General features: G+C 50.1%; 9 protein-coding genes across 10 annotated transcripts; 4 read left to right on the top strand and 5 right to left on the bottom strand.

Annotated features, from left to right (window-relative positions):
• Position 1: 1 nt before the first annotated feature.
• Positions 2-4,217, bottom strand: LOC136189131 (striatin-like). Its single transcript, XM_065976978.1, has 19 exons — positions 4,016-4,217; positions 3,854-3,957; positions 3,605-3,690; positions 3,451-3,541; positions 2,929-3,288; positions 2,663-2,871; positions 2,470-2,601; positions 2,308-2,418; positions 2,007-2,249; positions 1,816-1,946; positions 1,707-1,768; positions 1,539-1,655; positions 1,437-1,484; positions 1,150-1,271; positions 887-1,078; positions 702-830; positions 546-653; positions 397-483; positions 2-340 (listed from the first exon to the last, which is right to left on the bottom strand). The coding sequence occupies exons 1-19, from the start codon at positions 4,196-4,198 to the stop codon at positions 171-173; spliced, it is 2,685 nt and encodes an 894-aa protein (XP_065833050.1). The 5' UTR covers positions 4,199-4,217; the 3' UTR covers positions 2-170.
• A 101-nt stretch (positions 4,218-4,318) lies between these two features.
• Positions 4,319-4,853, top strand: LOC136189688 (signal recognition particle 9 kDa protein-like). The gene is made up of 4 exons (XM_065977717.1): positions 4,319-4,337; positions 4,414-4,508; positions 4,558-4,626; positions 4,679-4,853. The coding sequence occupies exons 1-4, from the start codon at positions 4,334-4,336 to the stop codon at positions 4,781-4,783; spliced, it is 273 nt and encodes a 90-aa protein (XP_065833789.1). The 5' UTR covers positions 4,319-4,333; the 3' UTR covers positions 4,784-4,853.
• Positions 4,795-6,374, bottom strand: LOC136189687 (deoxyribonuclease-1-like). The gene is made up of 2 exons (XM_065977716.1): positions 5,744-6,374; positions 4,795-5,546 (listed from the first exon to the last, which is right to left on the bottom strand). The coding sequence occupies exons 1-2, from the start codon at positions 6,165-6,167 to the stop codon at positions 4,936-4,938; spliced, it is 1,035 nt and encodes a 344-aa protein (XP_065833788.1). The 5' UTR covers positions 6,168-6,374; the 3' UTR covers positions 4,795-4,935.
• Positions 6,375-6,437: 63 nt separating this feature from the next.
• On the bottom strand, positions 6,438-11,369 carry LOC136189685 (beta-galactosidase-1-like protein 2). Its single transcript, XM_065977714.1, has 2 exons — positions 9,630-11,369; positions 6,438-9,559 (listed from the first exon to the last, which is right to left on the bottom strand). Exons 1-2 carry the CDS (start codon positions 11,364-11,366, stop codon positions 9,344-9,346), a joined length of 1,953 nt encoding a protein of 650 aa, XP_065833786.1. The 5' UTR covers positions 11,367-11,369; the 3' UTR covers positions 6,438-9,343.
• LOC136189085 (UDP-glucuronosyltransferase 3A1-like) lies at positions 6,714-7,724 on the top strand. The gene has a single exon (XM_065976929.1). It carries the CDS (start codon positions 6,714-6,716, stop codon positions 7,722-7,724), a length of 1,011 nt encoding a protein of 336 aa, XP_065833001.1.
• LOC136189686 (uncharacterized UDP-glucosyltransferase YojK-like) lies at positions 7,765-9,451 on the top strand. Its single transcript, XM_065977715.1, has 2 exons — positions 7,765-8,066; positions 8,123-9,451. The coding sequence occupies exons 1-2, from the start codon at positions 7,796-7,798 to the stop codon at positions 9,325-9,327; spliced, it is 1,476 nt and encodes a 491-aa protein (XP_065833787.1). The 5' UTR covers positions 7,765-7,795; the 3' UTR covers positions 9,328-9,451.
• Positions 11,370-11,389: 20 nt separating the features above from the next.
• Positions 11,390-13,667, bottom strand: LOC136189684 (beta-galactosidase-1-like protein 2). Its single transcript, XM_065977713.1, has 2 exons — positions 11,801-13,667; positions 11,390-11,750 (listed from the first exon to the last, which is right to left on the bottom strand). Exons 1-2 carry the CDS (start codon positions 13,541-13,543, stop codon positions 11,538-11,540), a joined length of 1,956 nt encoding a protein of 651 aa, XP_065833785.1. The 5' UTR covers positions 13,544-13,667; the 3' UTR covers positions 11,390-11,537.
• A 71-nt stretch (positions 13,668-13,738) lies between these two features.
• On the top strand, positions 13,739-15,530 carry LOC136189683 (protein adenylyltransferase Fic-like). 2 transcript variants are annotated; one of them, XM_065977710.1, is made up of 2 exons: positions 13,739-13,991; positions 14,308-15,530. In XM_065977710.1, the coding sequence occupies exons 1-2, from the start codon at positions 13,745-13,747 to the stop codon at positions 15,342-15,344; spliced, it is 1,284 nt and encodes a 427-aa protein (XP_065833782.1). In that variant the 5' UTR covers positions 13,739-13,744; the 3' UTR covers positions 15,345-15,530. The 2 variants fall into 2 exon arrangements, with proteins under 2 accessions (XP_065833782.1, XP_065833784.1); XM_065977712.1 differs by lacking the exon at positions 13,739-13,991 and having other exon boundaries at positions 13,998-15,530.
• On the bottom strand, positions 15,334-18,277 carry LOC136189682 (ribosomal oxygenase 1-like). Its single transcript, XM_065977709.1, has 16 exons — positions 17,761-18,277; positions 17,626-17,698; positions 17,474-17,573; positions 17,306-17,419; positions 17,129-17,235; positions 16,964-17,071; positions 16,877-16,911; positions 16,731-16,825; positions 16,591-16,674; positions 16,431-16,535; positions 16,283-16,375; positions 16,175-16,223; positions 15,986-16,106; positions 15,824-15,923; positions 15,687-15,773; positions 15,334-15,631 (listed from the first exon to the last, which is right to left on the bottom strand). Exons 1-16 carry the CDS (start codon positions 18,254-18,256, stop codon positions 15,557-15,559), a joined length of 1,842 nt encoding a protein of 613 aa, XP_065833781.1. The 5' UTR covers positions 18,257-18,277; the 3' UTR covers positions 15,334-15,556.
• Between the last annotated feature and the right edge of the window lie 20 nt (positions 18,278-18,297).

Below are 18,297 nucleotides of genomic sequence, written 5' to 3'. Positions count from 1 at the left end.
ATGCGTTCAGGCGCGGTTCTCTCAGTTCTGGTCACAAAAACTCAAAAATTTTGTACGCAGTTAAGGCCACTTGATTGCTGATAAATAAAACTACGTAATCGTTTGTACGCTACGACTACAGCGGAGGAGGGGAAACGTGAGGCAATAGAGGTGGCGGGCGCTCCACTGAATCACATAAAAACCTTGACAATGGCATCAGCTCCGGCGCTCGCTATCATCGGCTTGGCACCGTGAAACGTCACATCGCAGATCGACTCCTCGAACTTCTTCCGATGCGACGTCATCTCCTGGACGCACGTTTTCGTTTCATAATTCCACACGCGCAACGAGCAGTCGTGACCTTCAAAGTAAAGCAATTCTCGGACAAATTTCGTCTATCTCTTGGCGACGACTTACTCCCTGAGACGAGAAACAGGCCATTCGGATCGACGGACACGCAAGTGACGCCTTCCATGTGAGCTACCATAGAGTGAATTTGCTCGCCTAAAAAGCCAAGCCACGTCACAAAAAAAAAACGAGGACGAGTGCGGATGCAAAAATCTAACCTGATTTATTATCAAAAAATCTCATGTGTCTATCTTCGTGCGCAGTGATTGTGATAGGCAGAGTCGGATGACTAGCTATTCGGTTAATCTGCTGAAGACCGGGAAGATCTAAATAGCACGTCTCACTCTCCCCCTATTTCTTTTCTCTCTCCATACCACTTGACCCGTCGCACGTAACAACCGGTTGCTGACGTTCAACGTCGAGGACAACCGCGCGACCGGAGCTATGACCCAGAACGCAGTGATTCGGCTCGGTTGGTACGGCATCAATTGACGTGGGTTGACCTGAAAAAAAAACCCGATCACTTCCACGCTCCGCGCGTAGCCAATATCTCCTCTACCTTCCGTCGCAACAATTGTTGCGAGGGGTTGCGCCGATTCCGCGGGCTTCCAAAGCCGACACGTTCCGTCGGCGGAGCACGACGCGACGACTTCGTCCGATTGGGACGGCCCAATGCTCGCCAGACCCCACACGGAATCGGTGTGTCCTTTCATGACAACGCGAAAGTCGTCAGTCAATTCGTGGCATGATCCTAAAGAAGAAGAAGAAGAAAAAAAAACGTTGTCACGCGCAAGAGAACGAAAGAGTGCGCGTCGATCGCACCGTAAGGCCCAAAGGGGTCGCAGTCTTCAGACGGCAACAACCATCGGCATATCGTCATATCCGAACTGCCGCTAAAAACGTATCTTCCGCATCGGCTCATCGAACAGCACCACACGGGATCGCTAAAAAGAGACAAATGATGTCATTCATCTCGCTTCTTCCCTTTTAATTAATAAACTAGTGCGATTGGCCTAAGTTTAGTTGCTGTTTGAACATAAAAAAATTGAGAGCGTTTCCTTCGCGTTCATCAAAAGAATTATCAAAATTGAAAAGCGCAGTGCTCGTACCTGTGACCTCTGAAGGTGTACAACGGTTCCAAATCAAATAGCGTGCTCCTAGAAGCCAAGAAACGTATAAATAGGATAGATCACTGGAGCACGGTCGCGCACTTTTTGGCGTGCAAAGGCTTCTGCACGTTCCACAGCTTGAGCGTGCTGTCTTCGGACGCCGTGACGAGAAGCGTGTTTTGCGGATGAAAAGCCAACGATCTCACGCCATCAAAGTGACTGTCAAAACCCATAGAACCAACAACGTATCCATCTCCCCATCCCCGTTACCTTTGAAGAGAAAACCGCGGACTCCACACCTTCTTGGAATCAGTAGAGGATGAACCGGACGCCTAAAAAATCGCCAGTTACACGCATTCGCGCTCACACACCACCATACATTGAACAAAGGCTCGGCTTCGTTAGTAAGTGAAAGTCCAGCCAGATCACCAAGTCCCAAAGATGCCGTCAACGTTTCCACTTTGCCCAACGACAGATCGCTACGGTTATCAATCCCAGCTACCTTAGATCCTACAGATAAATCTCGCGTAACAGAAACAACTTGCAAGCAAGTTGCAGTAACGGCCGCACGTTTTCCTTTGCTGCCCGGCATTCTCATTGACATTCCTTGCAGGTCGACTTCGTCGGCGGCGCCGCCGCTGAGCAGCAAAGGCGGAGGTAGCGACGGTGGCGGCGGTTTTTCCGAACTGCCGCCGACGGCACTTTCTTCCCGGCGATGCTGCACTTCGGCCGCTTGTAACGAGGCGGGCAAGCCGGCCGAGTCTTCGCCCGATAGAGTCTTCATCATCTCGCGCAATTCAGAACGAGCCGGACCTGACAACGCAACGAATTGATGGAGAATTCGTGAGAGGCGTCGACGCTCGAGTCTTACGATGACTCGACTTTTTCTTATTCTTCTTCTTTCGATCTTCCTTGTACTTCTCCTTCAACTGTTCCAGCCGACTCTTAGCATCCTTGGCATGCCCACTATCAGCTAGTACCTCTGTAGGAAGAAAATTGAACGCTTGCTTTCACAGATACGTTCGCTGCTGACCTTGAGCGCTTTCAGCGTAACTTCCTTCGTCCTCGTTGACTGCCGGCTTGCTGCTGTCCTCGTCAAAATCTTCCGTTTCGAGAAAGTCAAATTCAGCCATTGCTGCCACGGTGTCGTCATCTAGTACGGTTCCTAAAAAAATAAAATAGGCATTCAGTTAAAATCTCTTTCTGTCTGACGTTTCCGCACTCACCTGCGCTCTCCTTCTCGTTTGCATTGTTCTGATCATCGTCGTCGCCGCCGTCGTCAAGTCCTTCCAAAAAATTGAAACTGGCGACAATAGATTCTTCGTCGTCGTCTTCATCGTCGTCGTCGTCGTCATCTCCATCATTAGCTGCGGCATCAGTCACTTGAATGGGATCCAATTCGTCAACTCGAGTTGGAGACGATGGCTTAGTAGGACTAAAAAGCAGACGATGGAACGACGCAAAGAAGATTCACCGTCCTTTTCCCCTTTACCTGGACGGCGCTTTCTTCGCAGGTACAGCTCTCGACTGCAACGTCACCTTCACGGAGCTTGTGTGCACGACTTTTTCAGACGCAAGTCGAGGGGGACTCTCTTCTCCCGTGTCCGGTGACGACGACGTTGGAGAAATTCCCTTTCCCTTTGCAATTGTCACGCTGCTTGATTGGGCTTCTCTGACATTCGACTCGTGCGGACGACGAACGAGTGGCGTCGACGGAATGGTCACCGGTACGGAACCAAACTGAAATGCTTGATTGGTTCCATCGCTTCCACCACCCATGTTCAACAGGGAGCGAACGCGACCCGATCTGACGCTGATCAAAGAATCAGTATAGCCAACTTCCTGTAAATACCTAAAAGAAACAATAGATAATCATAGACCATTTCAAAAGAGAACAGACAACATATAGTGACCTAACGGAGAAGAATTCTCCGCTAAAACTAAGATCTACAGGAGATGACACAGCACAAGAGACTCCTCCTTCAATCTATCCAATAACTATCAATCTTCATACTGTTGCAGTAGTTGCCTTCCTTGTCGAAGCATCGCTTGTTGATCGTCGACAACCTGCGCAGTCGCAAACCGTCGACGATCTCTTTCGGCCTCTGCGCAAAAATTCCAATGAATATCGTCGCGGGAGAAGAGAGACACACAATCCAAGTTCTCACGATCGTTCGCTTCTCTTCTGACTTTGGGCGACGGTTCAGATTCGTTCGGGGGGCCCGACAGGTTTTTCGACCGATGCGCCTTCGCTCTGGAGTGGAGAGACGCGATACGACAGATAAAAACGAATCGGAAAAAAAATAAATAAAAAATAGAAAATGCGACGGCGACGGACGGCCCCACGCGCACATTCCACGACATTCGATAACGGGGAGAGCAAAAGGGACGCCGTCGACCGGCGAGCGTTGTCTCACCTCTCCTGCCTCAGCGCGTATTCGAGCATTTTAATTCGTCGCACGAGATCGCGTTTTAGCGTTTCTTGTCCTTTGCGTTCGCCTTGGAGAAAGGCGATTCGAGCCTACGGAGAGCGCGGTTTTTTAGGCGTACGACGCGCTTTTCGTTTTCGCTTCCATTGCCTTCAGCTCGGCTCGTTCGACGTCCCAATTGGAGCGTTCGCGCTCGAAACGCGCCCACTCGTGTTGGAGAAAGTGAACGACGCTCGGTATTGTGAACTGAGACTTCGACGTCGCCGGCACGTCCGTCTTGAATCCGTCCGTTGCCGATAGGATGCCGTTTTGCGGCGAATTCTCCGACTCCATATTTTCGACCGAACGACTGCGCAAGCTTGTGACGTTCGCAGAAAGTCTAACGCGCGTACGAGCAACGGCTGCCGCCACGTGAGCTCAAAACATCGAATTTGTCGAAGCCGCCGAACTAGATATCAAGACATTGATATGAGTATTTCTATCTGATACGTTTTGTCTCACTTCGTCGCACGCGCGAAGGAAAGCGCGATAACTTTGTGGTTGTCTAGCGTGCGTTAGCCTTCAACATTCGATGCCGTTCGTGTCGTCTTGGGACGAATTTGCACGCACAGCCGAGCAGCTTTATCTCGCCAATCCGTACAAGGTTAGATTTTTGCACTAGACTTCTCGTTTGAGCTCCGCTTTTCCTGCAGACGCGTTTCGTCGTGAAATATCGCCATTGCGACGCGAAAATGATTCTAAAAATAACAGACGATGTCGCGGTGAGCCAGGACGACATTTTACGGCTTCGAATCTGAAGAATACTTTATTTAGTGCATCAAATATGCGACCGATCAAGCTCAAGACGTGAAGCGACTCGAAAAGCTGAACAATACCTTACTTAGATTGATGGTGTCGAAAGCGGCTGATGCGAAATAATTTAGAGAACGTTCGCCCTTTTTTTAACTAAAAAACTACACGGATTATCAATAAAAAGATTAAATAACGATTTTTCGCCTTCGATTACCTCATCTAAAAGGCAATCTCTCATAATTAATTAATTCTTCCAGCCTAAGACTCGTCCTTTAAAACTAATAAAAAAAAGCCAACCCTACTGCCAAAATCAAAGCAAAAGAATTGCTGCCCAGATATGCTGCACTGCTCCTGGTTGTTGTATTGATACCACCACTTGTTGACGTGATGATCTCTAGATCTACAGTAGCAGTAGCTGTAGCTGTAGACACCGTAGGATGAGCACTGACGCTTGGTGGCTGAGTCTTGCAGCCCACTAGCCTAAGGTCGAGTTCTATTGGATAGTGATCACTCACGTCATCCGCTTCGTCAATGGTCAGATTGTATTCACTGTCGAATCTGAAAACGTTTGCGCTGCCATTGATTACTGATGAGAGCAACGCAGAGCCTGCGACGACGAACCGATCGTATGGACAGCTGCTTGCAGCCACCGTTGTATCGACTGAGTTGTCGAGAAGCCACGTAAAGCGCTCGTCAGTCCAGAGAGCAATCTGATCCCACGCTTTTTTCGGTACGTAGCTGCAGCCGGCATTGAAGTCGCCGAGTAGGAGAGAGTCTGTCACATTCCACTGAGATACCGTTTCATTGTAAGCGGCGACGAGATGCGTCAGCTCGGCGACAGCGTCAGAAGGAGAAATGTGTGCAGCAATTAGACTGAATTGGGGAGAACCTAATAAGAAAGAAGAATCAGTACTGAGGTCATTGACAGTGAGATTCTCTGCTGTGGCAGTGCGTTTATACATGCTTATGACAGGTATTATAGGGTGTTTACTGTGAAAGGAACCATAAAGTACTGCAGATTTATTTGTTCTGTGTAATTGACTCTCTGCTGTTGTGCTCGGTTGCTATTAGATACCCTCTCCTTACATTCGTCGGCGTCTTGGACTAGGATTGCATACGGTTCCCTTTCAAACAGATCGGACTCCGAATCGTTGTGATGGAGCGTGTCGAGCACTTTCCACGTCGCCGTCCGATAGAAAAAGGCGTACTGTTCCTTACTGTTCGTTCGACCGAGACGTTCGCTGATTGTCGCGTTGTAGGCGTCGTTGGTCGCGTTGTTTAGCACGGCGAGAAGATCGTATATGGCCGTCTCGCTCTTGTCGCGAATTTCCTGCACCAGGACGAGGTCGTATCGTTGGAGAATGGCAACGATAATGTCGACCACTGCAGGCTTTGAGATTTTTGATATGCCGAACACTTCTATGTTGAACGCCCCGATTCGGCTTCGTTCGACTCCAACGGCGGCGGCAGCGGTTGAGAAGGAGAGAGCGAAAAGAATGCTCCACGTCATTTTTTGCCTCCCCTAGCCACGCCCTTCGCAAACGAAGCCCCGCATACACACATAAGAGCGCCAATGATGATAGTGATTATAGCCAGTTCGTATCACCATGTCGGCGATGATGGGGCTTCTTGCTCGTTTTGTTGTCTTGGTTCATATTACTTTAGCATTTTCAAATGAGAATCGTCTATTCAAGGTGCTGTTTCTTCCGCCAGCTGCGCGATCGCATATCTTGCCAGAGCTCGCGCTGGCTAAGGGTGCGATGGAGCGTGGTGGCATCCGAGCTATGGTAGCCCTTCCAAGCGAATGGAAAGACACGGTAAACGAAAACGAGCTCGAATTTATTGATTTAGGACCAGAGCAATACGATCCCCTCCGAAGAGGTACACATATACTCAATAGTAGCCTAGACAACGTGGCACGACATCTTTCTCACATTTAGGCGAAATACACACGAATTCGGAAACTAGCGGCTCTATCCATAGCAGTGTCGACAAAGCCAATGCTGAGAGTGATATTCATAGAATCATCACGAGTTTCCATGTGAGATACCGAACCATGAAAGAGCCTACAAACGACGTCGTCCAAAGGATCAAACCAGATCTTATAGTCGTGGATTCCATCTGCCATCACGCTATCGACATAGCAAAATCCAAGCGCATTCCATTTGTTCAAGTATATACTGCGCCGCCAATGGAAGACATATCGTACTCCTACGCAGGAGCGAAGTCTAAAACAGTCGATTTCATATCGAGACTAAAAAAGACATTCGTCAATTGGACCTTCCAGCTGCAATTGTTGTACTTCTTTTATACGAGAAATGTCGAAGTGCCATTCCGACCGGCCGATCCGACTGCAGTAGCAACTTTACACTGCACAATTCCCGGTTTTCATTTTCGTTTCGAGATTCTCCTTCCGTCGACCCACTACGTCTTGGGATACTTTACGCCAACAAAACCGTCAAGCACCACAAAAGGATCGGCGTGGCTCGATTCGTTGCCTCGTTCGGATCATGCTATTTACGTATCGTTTGGCACTCACGTCCAGCCGAGTATCGAACTTTATGCCAAAGTTGTGGAAGGCACTCTGGCAATTTCTAATCAAACTAGAGTCATTGTTAGCACTCGGCGGACGGAGCATCTGAAACGCATCTTAGATGTCAAGCGCATTCGTCAGAATCGCGTACGCATCGAGAGTTGGGTCGATCAAAGTGCCATTCTTTCCCACGAAAGAACGACGATATTTATAAGCCACGGTGGAATGGGCGGAATCTCCGAGGCGCTTCACGCGAAAACGCCAATGATAGTGATTCCGTTTTGGGGAGATCAACCGCTCAACGGATATCTCGTCGATTTGCGTCACGTCGGCGTGAGCATCGACAAAGATGCTTTAACGGTAGAAAAAGTGAGCGATGCCGTTCGAGAAATCATGCAGCATCGGGAGGAGTACGCACATAGGGTCAGGGAGCTCGACAAAGTGCGACGTTTGACGGGAGGGGTACAAAAGGGTGTCGACGCTATAGAAAGTGCTCTCATCCAGCACCAAGAAGTAAACTTGGACATCTACTAGTAGCTACTACTGTCAGCTCCGGGGATGGTTATAGCTAGGGTGCGCTGTTGCATTTTCGCAGTCCTGTACGTATGAATTCGCGCTACTGGTGCTTTCTCTTTCTTGTCGTGTCTGCATCCAGCAAAGGGTGGAATGACGTGAAAACGTCATGCCCGCGGATTCTTTTCATTCCTTTTCCTGCCCGCTCGCACATTCTGTGGCAATTGGACTTGGCCAAGGAGTTGAAAGAACGGAATTTTGACGTCATTGCCGCACTTGAAACAACGTATCTCAAACTAGCCAATTCTGCCGACGTCACGGCTTACGACCTGGGATACTCTGCGAACGATCCCATTCGAGGAGGTAAAGACGGTGTATTGTACACAGCACGTATCTTTAGTCTATCTATCAACACTTAGCCGAAGTTCTCAGCAACTCCAAAGTCAATGAAGAGCACTTGTGCGCAACATTGAACAGCATGGAGCCAAAAGAATTCGACAAGAACGTTCTCCCGTGCCTCATACTGTCTCACGATCGTCAAGAGGCGAGTATACGACAGTCGCTCATGGGCGCAATCGAACACGCGCATCCCGCACTCATTGTCACCGACTACAACTGCAACTACGTCAAATCAACGGCCGAGCGACTGGGCATACCGTACGTGGAAATGCACAGTGCCGTACCGATGGGAGATCCGACCTACTTCGCCGCCGCCATAGGTACAACTCGTCCTAATTTCCTACAACGTTTTCTCACAAAGACACTGTGCCTTCTAAACGACGTTTGCCGTTCTATCGTCCTCGGATGGGACATACCGCAACTACCGTGGAAAAGGCCGTCAACACGCGCCGCGGCAACCGTCTACGGCCTATTCAAAGGTCTGCACTATCCGATAGAGCATCCTTTGCCGCCGTCGCACGTCTTAGTCGGTTACCCGATTAAAAGTTCCACGCTAAAAGACGACGGTCTCAAGTCTTGGCTCGACGACATCGATACCGTCGTCTACGTATCGTTCGGATCGCACGTCAATCCGACGTGTCGCACGCTGGGCGAAATAGCCCGCGGAGCTGTCGCCGTTTCGACAACCGCACACGTTCTGCTCAGCACCCGAAGACGGGAACACTGTTCGATTCGAACGTCGACGCGAATTCGAATCGAGAGTTGGGTCGATCAGCGTTCCGTCGTCGCCCATTCCGCCGTGCGCGCGATCGTCACCCACGGCGGCACGGTCGGGCTTATGGAAGCCGTTTACGCTCATAAGCCCGTGCTCGTTATACCGTACTGGGCCGATCAGCCGGTCAACGCGTTCTTGGCCTTCGAACGCGGATTGGGACTCACGTTGCACAAGGACAACGTGACCGAGATAAGCGTTCGCGAAACGATTCGGGCTCTTTTAACTGATTGGAAACGGTACGCGGATACGGCGAAAGCGATGGATCAAGTGCGTCGACTGAGCGGCGGGGTTGAGAAGGGAGCTAACGCAATAGAAATGGCTCTACTGCTAACAAAGCCAAACAGCGCAAGTCATCAGCGGAGAGCAGCGGGAGCGCTCCCGCTTGTTCTTAGTCTGGCTTTGGCGTATGTATTATACAGAGCCATAGCAGTTTGTCGGGATTGGAAATAGAAGAGGCAGCTTTGCCTCACCACTTTTCCACTGCAATGCGCTTGCCGAGAACTGGCTCGGTCACAAACTTTATAGTGGGAGGAGTAGGGGATTTATGAAGTTCGAGAATCACGAACGTATTCGTTCCCCGCCGGAGTAGAGGACCGGGAAGGTAGAGCGTTTTTTGGGGTCCAACGTTCCAATAACGACCCAAATTGAAGCCGTTCACGATTACAATCCCCTTCGTCCAACCCTACCCGTTCATAAGGAAATTGAAGGACCCCGTCCCTTACTTCTCGGAAAAGACATGCAGCCCAACTTACCTCCATACTGACAAACGTGTCCGACGGTTCGTCGCCGGCGAGCTGAAGTTCCCCTTTTAGAAGAATAGGACCGATATCGCCGGGTACTGGCGTAGCTCTCCAAACGTCTTGATTCTTCGTAATCGACTCCACGTATTCGGTCGAAAAATCGAGTGAAAACGTATTCCAAGTTAAATCCTTCTCTTCGCCGTCAATGCTCACGCTCCCCGTAATTCCTTTGCTGTCAAACCAGTGCAGCAGCCAACCGCTGGCAACATTCAGTCGGCCGCAATTTTCAACGATTATAGCCAGTTGAACGGATTCGCCACTCGTTTTGAGATCCAACTCGAGCACGGCGTCCTTCTCGTTCAACTCGATCGTCTTCATCGGTCGTCCGTCGATCATGACGACGGCTCGATCGCGAACGCCTCGCACGCCCACCGTCTTAACGCCAGAGGAAATCTGAGCGACGTAGAGCGCAAACCCGAACGCCTGTCCAACGCCGTCGCGCACCGACAACAACTCCATAGGCAAGGGACGCCGACTCGCCGTAACAGGCGCATACTGAGAGACGCGAACGAGCTCCGCGTACGAATTCAGCGTCACGCTCGCGTATGCCGTTTTCTGTACGGGCGGAGGTACGGGCGGCAGAGGCGACGCGACGTAGCGTTGCAAGATCTCCCGCAGTCGTCGATATTTCTCCGTCGGATCGCCGGCTTCGTCGAGCGGCGCGTCATAGTCATAGCTCGTTACTACAGGCATGTAGGGAACGCGTCCGCTTTTGCGATCGGCGCCGTTATAGAAAGCAAAATTCGTCCCGCCGTGAAACATGTAGAAGTTTATGGACGCTCCCTCGTCGAGTATACGCGCGACGGTTTGTGCCGTCTCGTCGACGTCCAGACCGTGATGCCCAGAATCCGTCCAATGATCGAACCAACCGGGCCAATACTCGGCTACCATGAGCGGACGATTTGGTTGAACGCGACGCAACGCGGCAATGTTCATGGAAACGTCGCGTTGAAAATTGATCGTCTGCAAAAGAGAGCCAAACGGCTTTTTGTCGTGATTGTCTGACGTGAAAATGAGTTCGGTGACGCCGTTTCGACGCAACGCCGCGGCGACGTACTCGACGTAACTGACGTCATTGCCATAGTTACCGTATTCATTTTCCGCTTGAAAGGCAATAATAGGGCCACCGTTGACCCGCTGCAACGGAGCGAGAATCTTCATAAGAGCTTCGAAATAGCGATCCAGCGCCGCTATAAATCCAGGATGCATCGATCGCAGTTTCATCGTTTTGTCTCGTAGAAGCCACGCGGGCAGACCCCCGTGTTCCCACTCGGCGCAGATGTAGGGGCCCGGTCGTACGATGACGTGGAGACCGAGCGAATGAGCCGCGCGCACGAATCGACCGACGTCTCTCATTCCCGTCGTGAAGTCGAATCGTCCCGGCGTCGATTCGTGGAAATTCCAAGCGACGTACGTCTGAACCGTGTTCAGGCCCATTGCCTTTAGTTTGGCAAGGCGATCTGACCAGTGAATAGGCACGACGCGAAAGTAGTGAATCGAGCCGCTTAGAATGCGAAAGGGACGACCGTCGAGCGCAAATTCGTCTCCGTCTGCCGTTAGCGATTGGATACGTGGCGGCACTGCTCTATCGTCCGGTCGAATCCAGAATTTGAAATAGATCAAGGCGGCAGCGATCAAACATCCGACGTAGATGCTCATTCGGAAGCGGTTTACCATCATTTTTACCATCTTTTACTTCTTCTCCAACCCCGTATGAACGATGCTACATGTATTGATTGATTGATTCGCAGCAAAGCCCTTACTTATATCACCTCAGAAAACAAGCAACGGAATAAAACCTGTTTTTTTTCAAGCTACCAGCTAGAGAGGGCGAGTCCTCACAACTCTAATCTTAAAGTTTTAGTGCTTCCGTTCGAGAACCTTGCCAAGTGCAGGTTCAGTCACAAGCTTTATAAGGGGAGGAGTAGGAAAGTCATGAAGTTCTAAAATCACGAATGTATTTGTTCCCCGTTTGAGTAGAGGACCGGGAAGATAAAGCGTTTTCTGCGGTCCAACGTTCCAATATCGACCCAAATTAAAGCCGTTTACAATCACCACCCCCTTTGTCCAACCCTATAACACGGTAACCAATCATAAGCGACCTTCGCCGTTGCCCCACTTACCTCCATACTAACAAACGTATCCGACGGTTTAACAGCCAGCTCAAGTTCCCCTCTAAGAAGAATAGGACCACTGCCGTCGCGCACTGGCGTGGCCCTCCAAACTTCCCTATGCTCGAGAACCGTCTTCACGTATTCGGCTGAAAAATCAAGCGGAAACGTATTCCAAAGCAGATTCTTCTCTTCTCCGTCGATACTCACACTTCCCGTAATTCCCTTGGCGTCGAACCAAGGTGGCTGACCGAAATTTACTCGGCCGCAATTCTCAACGAGTATGGCCAATTGAACGGATTCGCGACTCTTTTCGAGACTCAACTCGAGCACGGCATCCTTCTCGTTCAACTCGATCGTCTTAATGGGTCGCCCGTCGATCATGACGACGGCTCGATCGCGAACGCCTCGTACGCCCACCGTCTTAACGCTAGAGGAAATCTGAGCGACGTAGAGCGCAAACCCAAACGCCTGTCCAACGCCGTCGCGCACCGACAACCGCTCCATAGGCAAGGGACGATGACTCACCGTAACCGGCGTATACTGAGCAACGTGACTAAGTTCCACGTACGAACTCAACGTCACACTCGCGTACGCCAATTTTTTCACGGCTGGAGGTACGGGCGGCAAAGGCGACGCGACGTAACGTCGAATAATCTCCCGCAGTCGTCGATATTTCTCCGTCGGATCGCCGGCTTCGCTGAGCGGCGCGTCGTAGTCGTAGCTCGTCACGGTCGGCGCGTAGGGAAGCTCGTGCTTTCGACCGTCGTTGGCGCCGTTATAAAAACCGAAATTCGTACCGCCGTGAAACATGTAGAAATTTATCGACGCACCCTCATTGAGTATTTGCGTAACGATTTGCGTCGCCTTGTCGATCTCCAAGACGTGATGATTGGGCTCCGTCCAATGATCGAACCAACCGGCCCAATACTCGGTGACCATGAGCGGACGATTCGGTTGAAGTCGACGCAACGCGCCGATATTTCGCGAAACGTTGCGCTGAAAATTGACCGTCTGCAAAAGCGACCCGAACGGCTTCACGTCGTGACCGTCCGACGTGAAGACGAGTTCGGTGACGCCGTTTCGACGCAACGCGGCGGCAACGTACTCGACGTAAACGACGTCGTCGCCATAGCTACCGTATTCATTTTCGGCTTGAAAGGCGATGATGGGACCGCCGTTGACTCGCTGCAGCGGAACGAGAATCTTCAAAAGAGCTTCGAAGAAGCGATCCACCGCCGCTATGTAGTCGGGATGCATCGTACGAAGTTTCATCGTCGGATCCCGGAGAAGCCACGCGGGCAAACCACCGTTGTCCCACTCGGCGCATATATAGGGGCCAGGGCGAACGATGACGTGGAGATCGAGCGAGTGAGCCGCGCGCACGAATCCGCCGATGTCTCGCATTCCCGTCGTGAAGTCGAATCGTCCCGGCGTCTCTTCGTGGATGTTCCAGGCGACGTACGTTTCGACCGTGTTCAGACCCATTGCCTTCAGTTTGGCCAGACGATCCGACCAGTAGGCGGGCACGACGCGGAAGTAGTGAATTGCGCCGCTGAGAATGCGCAACGAACGACCGTCGAGCGTGAACTCGTCTCCGTCTGCAAGCAACGATTGGATGCGAGACGACGGTCGGCTCGACGAGTCGTTATCGGCTCCCGATCGAATCCAGAAGAAATACGCCAATACAGCAGCGGCTAAGAATGCGAGATAGATATTCGTCTTTCCATAGCGACGGTAGAGGCTTGAAAGCATAGTCTTTGTTCCTAGGCGGAAAGGGAATTGCAATTGCGACGCAAGGCGAGGTCAGATTTAAACAAGCAAGCTCGGCAATGCAAAGTACTGCAAAGAATACGCCACGTAGCTTCCTCAGATGACGCTCTTACTCGATAAAAGGCTTGCTAAAACGAGCAGTTGACTTTAAACTGCCCCGTATGCTTCTGTGACGTCATCAAAATGGGATCAGAAACTAGACTGATCGTCTCTATCTGTCTACTGGGAATTATCTGTGGCCTTCTCCTGTCACTTTTGTCCGTATACGTGTATCCTCGGTGGCACGGCAAACAAACGGGACGATTTTACGACTGCCTAAGCGCGGACGAACGATTGAAAAGGTGCGACGGCGCTAAGAATATGCTAGGAACTGGTTCCCCGTTTGCTGTGCTGCCTCGAGTAGAGCCGAAGACACCAGCCGAAATATCAGGTACTCGCCCAAGTGACGTGGCGTAAAGTTAGTTAGCTAAGTCATAGATCTATGGCTAAGTCGACGTCTACATGTAGGAATGTGCTTTTTTCTTTGGCGTGAGACTGAAATTCTGTCTCAAGCCAAGGAACCAAGCCTTGGAAAATAGATTGTGGTTATTCTAGCTCGTTCACACTGGAGTATGCCAGTAGGAACTATAGGGACGAATAGAGAGCATACCAAATGTTGGAAAGTGTCGAGTGTGAACGGGCTATAGTAGTAGTTTAGTCATTCGTTCCCTCCCCTAATTACATGTACCTTCCTGGTTTGTCTTTAGCTGGTCTTCAACGAAGCGAGGCCGTGCTGGCTTTGAATCAGGCTCGTCGACAGACCGTCAAGGGCAATAGAGAGCGCGCTCTCAAACTCTTCAACCTTGCGCTGAACGCCGATCCCAACAGTCCCGACGTGCTAACCGAATACGGCAATTTCATCGAAATTCACGAACAGAACGTCGTTAAGGCGCAGCAAATGTACACCAAAGCACTGGTCGTCCGACCGGATCACGTCGCCGCTCAGGAGTCGAACGTTCGCGCGGCACCGCTCGTTCAAGAACTCGATCGAACCATGTTCGAACGCATCGACTGGAAAAAAGGCGAATTGCGCAAGATACCCGTCGGCGATTTGGGCTCCGAACGCACGCGATTGGAAAACTATTTCCTCCACGTCTATCACACGGTCGCAATCGAAGGCAATACGATGACGTTGAGCATGACGCGATCCGTGCTCGAATCGGGCGTCGTTGTGCCGGGAAAGACGCTGCAGGAGCACAACGAAGTCCAAGGCATCAGCGACGCTCTTCACTTCATGAACGAGAGCCTTCTCTATAAGGGTCGCATCGACTTGGACGACATTCTTCTCCTTCATTTGTACGTGTTCGGACGCGTCCAGCCGAATCAGGCCGGTCACTTTCGCGCCGGGCAAGTGTTCGTCGGCAATTTCAAACCGCCGCCGCCCGACGCCGTGCCCGGCTACATGCGCCAGTTCAGCGAGTGGCTCGAGTCGAGCGAGGCGCGCGCTCTGCATCCCATCGCTCGCGCGGCGATGGAGCACTACAAGCTCGTTTGGATTCATCCGTTCGTCGACGGGAACGGACGAACGGCGCGATTGCTCATGAATTTGCGGCTCATGCAGAACGGCTATCCGCCCGTCATCGTCAAGGTCGAGGAACGGCACGAGTATTACGAGCACCTCCAGACGGCGAACGACGGCGACGTGCGTCCGTTTGTGCGATTTATAGGAAAACTCGCCGAACGAACGGTCGACGAATATATATCTGCGGCGGAGTATCGGTTGATTCCCGAAGTTCGACCCTAAGAAGGCTCTTCTCAATTTTTTTTCGCTTACATTTACACAGTTATAATAAGTCATTGCGCAAAGAGATTATCCTTATTTATGAATTAAGTTGTTAATACGTACGTGCCTCTGGGTTTTTTTTTGAGGAAGATTAACGCGTGTATTTCTCGTTTGATGAAAATGACCTGGTTTAGGGTGATGTAATGACTTACTGCGTCGCGTTGCCGTCGTAATTAAACGTAATCCAGGTCGAGGGGAGTTTCAGTTGACAAAATTCCCTTATTGAATAACGTACGAGCAAACGCCACCTGGTAGAAGAAGCATTCAACTACTGCTCATACACTCGTGCAATTTTTTACTGACCCTTTCTTCTGGATCTTCCAATGGAAGATTTTCAATCTCAACGTACTTTGGGTAGGAGTTGGCAAGGAATTCAAACCCCATAGCTTCCTATAGGTACCGCGTAAAAAATGCCCAACGCTCAAAACTGCTACCAATACCTCCTCTGTTAATTCTAGAAACTGAGCTTCCTTTTCTTGGTAGACGCGAGAATTATCTACGCTGTAATAGAGTCGAAGTTCCTCAGACTCCATGACGAGCCTGTATAAGTAGAAACAGGCTGTGTATGGCACAGCACCCCCTTTACACCAATACTACGCTACCTAGCAATGCTGCGTCGAAGCATTCGCACTTTCGTGCTTCCCACAATCGCACTGGCAACATCGACCAGGCCCGCATCACTCCACCGTGGTCCCACCCCATGAATAGTTCGCAATCTTTCGTCTAGTTTCAGAGAAACAGTGCATTGTCAAATATCTCCTAGGATAAAGATCAAGGCGCGTTTCACCCACCAGCAGAAAGGCGCGGCGGAAGACAAGAATGAGTAAAATCGACCAGCATCTAGGTGTACCAAAATTTCAAGCTCAAGAACTTTTCTACGCACTATTCTTTGACCGCACCTGATCGGCTGCTGCATCAACGGGTGCAAACGTGGGCAATCTCGTTACAAGATCCTTCAATTTACTTAGAAATTTCACACGTTTGGAACTTTTCTTTAGAACGACATTACGTAGAACGAGCATCTGAAGGCAATGCGTTCGTGCTTACCTTATCCGAGTGCACTAAACCCATGTAAGACATGTAGTCCAAGGGAAGACCCTGTCGAAACTCGGCATCCTCTTCCGAGGCAACTTGCAATGCAGCCGGAAGAAGCTGCTCAACGAAAACGTCGTCATAAAAACAAAACATGACGTGATCTTTCTGCTACCTTTTGCAACAAGTCGGTCCAGCTGTTGAGCTGATACGTTGAGAGAGTGATGTGCAGTGAGTGATGTTTAGGCACCGTCTGCGCCTAGAACGAAGGCCTACTATAGGAGCAATTTCTATCGCGATCGAACCACGCCGTACCTGATGAATGTAGCCTCTAGGAAAGTAGAGCATGTCTCCTGGTTCTAGTACGACCTCCAAGATGGGATCACCTAAATCTTCTTGACTAAAGTTAGCTAAAAGAACGGTGCAACTTGAAAGAACTTGACTGTAGAATATAACCTTACGACTAGAATGTCTAGGAAGAATTTCTGAATCGTTCCTTAATTAAAATATAATTAATTAAATAGTACTAAAATTCATATTCCGTGTACCGCGGAGAATAGACTTTCCATCGCTTTTTCCCCTCAATCTGCATTACAAACGCTTCGATGTCGTCATAGTGAGGTGCAAAGCCTTGAGCTTTTCGAGGAGTCAAGTACCTATACAGTTGGAGGATACTGGGAATGAAACGTTTGCGTGCCCAGAATTGTACGTACGCGTTGGCTCCAACAAACGAGCCGAAGAACTCTTGCATTCGCGAGCACAGCTGCCACAACGAATCGCAATACGTTTGTGGATTCAGCAAACGAATCGAACAACCGTCCTAATAAAAAAACGAGTCCGTTCGTCGACGCTTATATAAAATCAAATCAAAGACGATGACGTTTTCTCACTTGATAGAATTTCCACACCAACGACGGATGAGCTCTTCCTTCTGGATTCAACGTGAATCGCTGACCGTCTTTGTACAGAGCAATGTCTACGTTTGTTCCAAATTCAACGTTGCCCTGGCAAAGAAACAGTAATAAATTCTCTCCGCAATCCTAATGCAGAATTATTACTTCGTCAAGAATGCGATCCACCTCCTTTCCACTAAAAATGTGCCTGTAAAACTTAGGCTTGTGTCTCTTAATGAGAAGCGGCTTCTTTTCCCAGATGTCCCTTGATCACAACAAATCAATTTATCGCCAAACTATAACCGATAACCCCCTACTGAAAAAATTTTCGCGTCTTCACTGGATTGATTAGCCATGCCAATACTTTGCGACCATCGACAAAGCTATCGTCTGCAAGTTTCAAAAGTTGACGGTTGGTATTCAACTCTACAATGGTAGACGCGTTTCTTTACCTGTCACTACTTCTTCCTCATCCTTTTCCTCTATCGATTCGCTCCGATTCATTTTTTTCACAGGTTGGAACTTTTTCTGATCTACGTCTTCAACTCTGATTTTACTCTTCTTGCCACTGTCGTTTTTAACTTTCGCTTTTTTCTTAGTCTTAGCCTTCTTTCCGTCCGTTTCCACTTCGTCTCCGTGAGGAATCGTCGTCGTCACGTGACCGGCGAGAATTGGCGACAATTCGTCGGTAGTTCCGTGTGCGCCGCCGTATTTTCGTTTTAGGTTGCTTTCCACTTTTTTCTGCAGTGGCGTTCGCTGGTCGGCAGAGTGCTTTCTTTTTCGCTCGCTCCTCTTCGTCGTCGTTTCGGTGTCGCCTGCACTTCCTATCAACGCCTTCACCGAATCGGTCAGTCCTCCTTCTAAAGACGAGCCAAATGATGACGACGCCGACGACAGATCGGGCGATTGGACGAGCCCTTTGTAGACGCCGAACGCCGACGACGCCATCTCTCAGGCTGCGCAGTTCAGTACGCAGCAGCTCCGCAGAT

Source organism: Oscarella lobularis, chromosome 7 (assembly GCF_947507565.1).
Source record: "Oscarella lobularis chromosome 7, ooOscLobu1.1, whole genome shotgun sequence".
In the NCBI taxonomy this organism is placed as follows: domain Eukaryota; kingdom Metazoa; phylum Porifera; class Homoscleromorpha; order Homosclerophorida; family Oscarellidae; genus Oscarella; species Oscarella lobularis.
The sequence above is the reverse complement of the archived record's forward strand: the minus strand, read 5'-3'. Positions and strand labels throughout refer to the sequence as shown.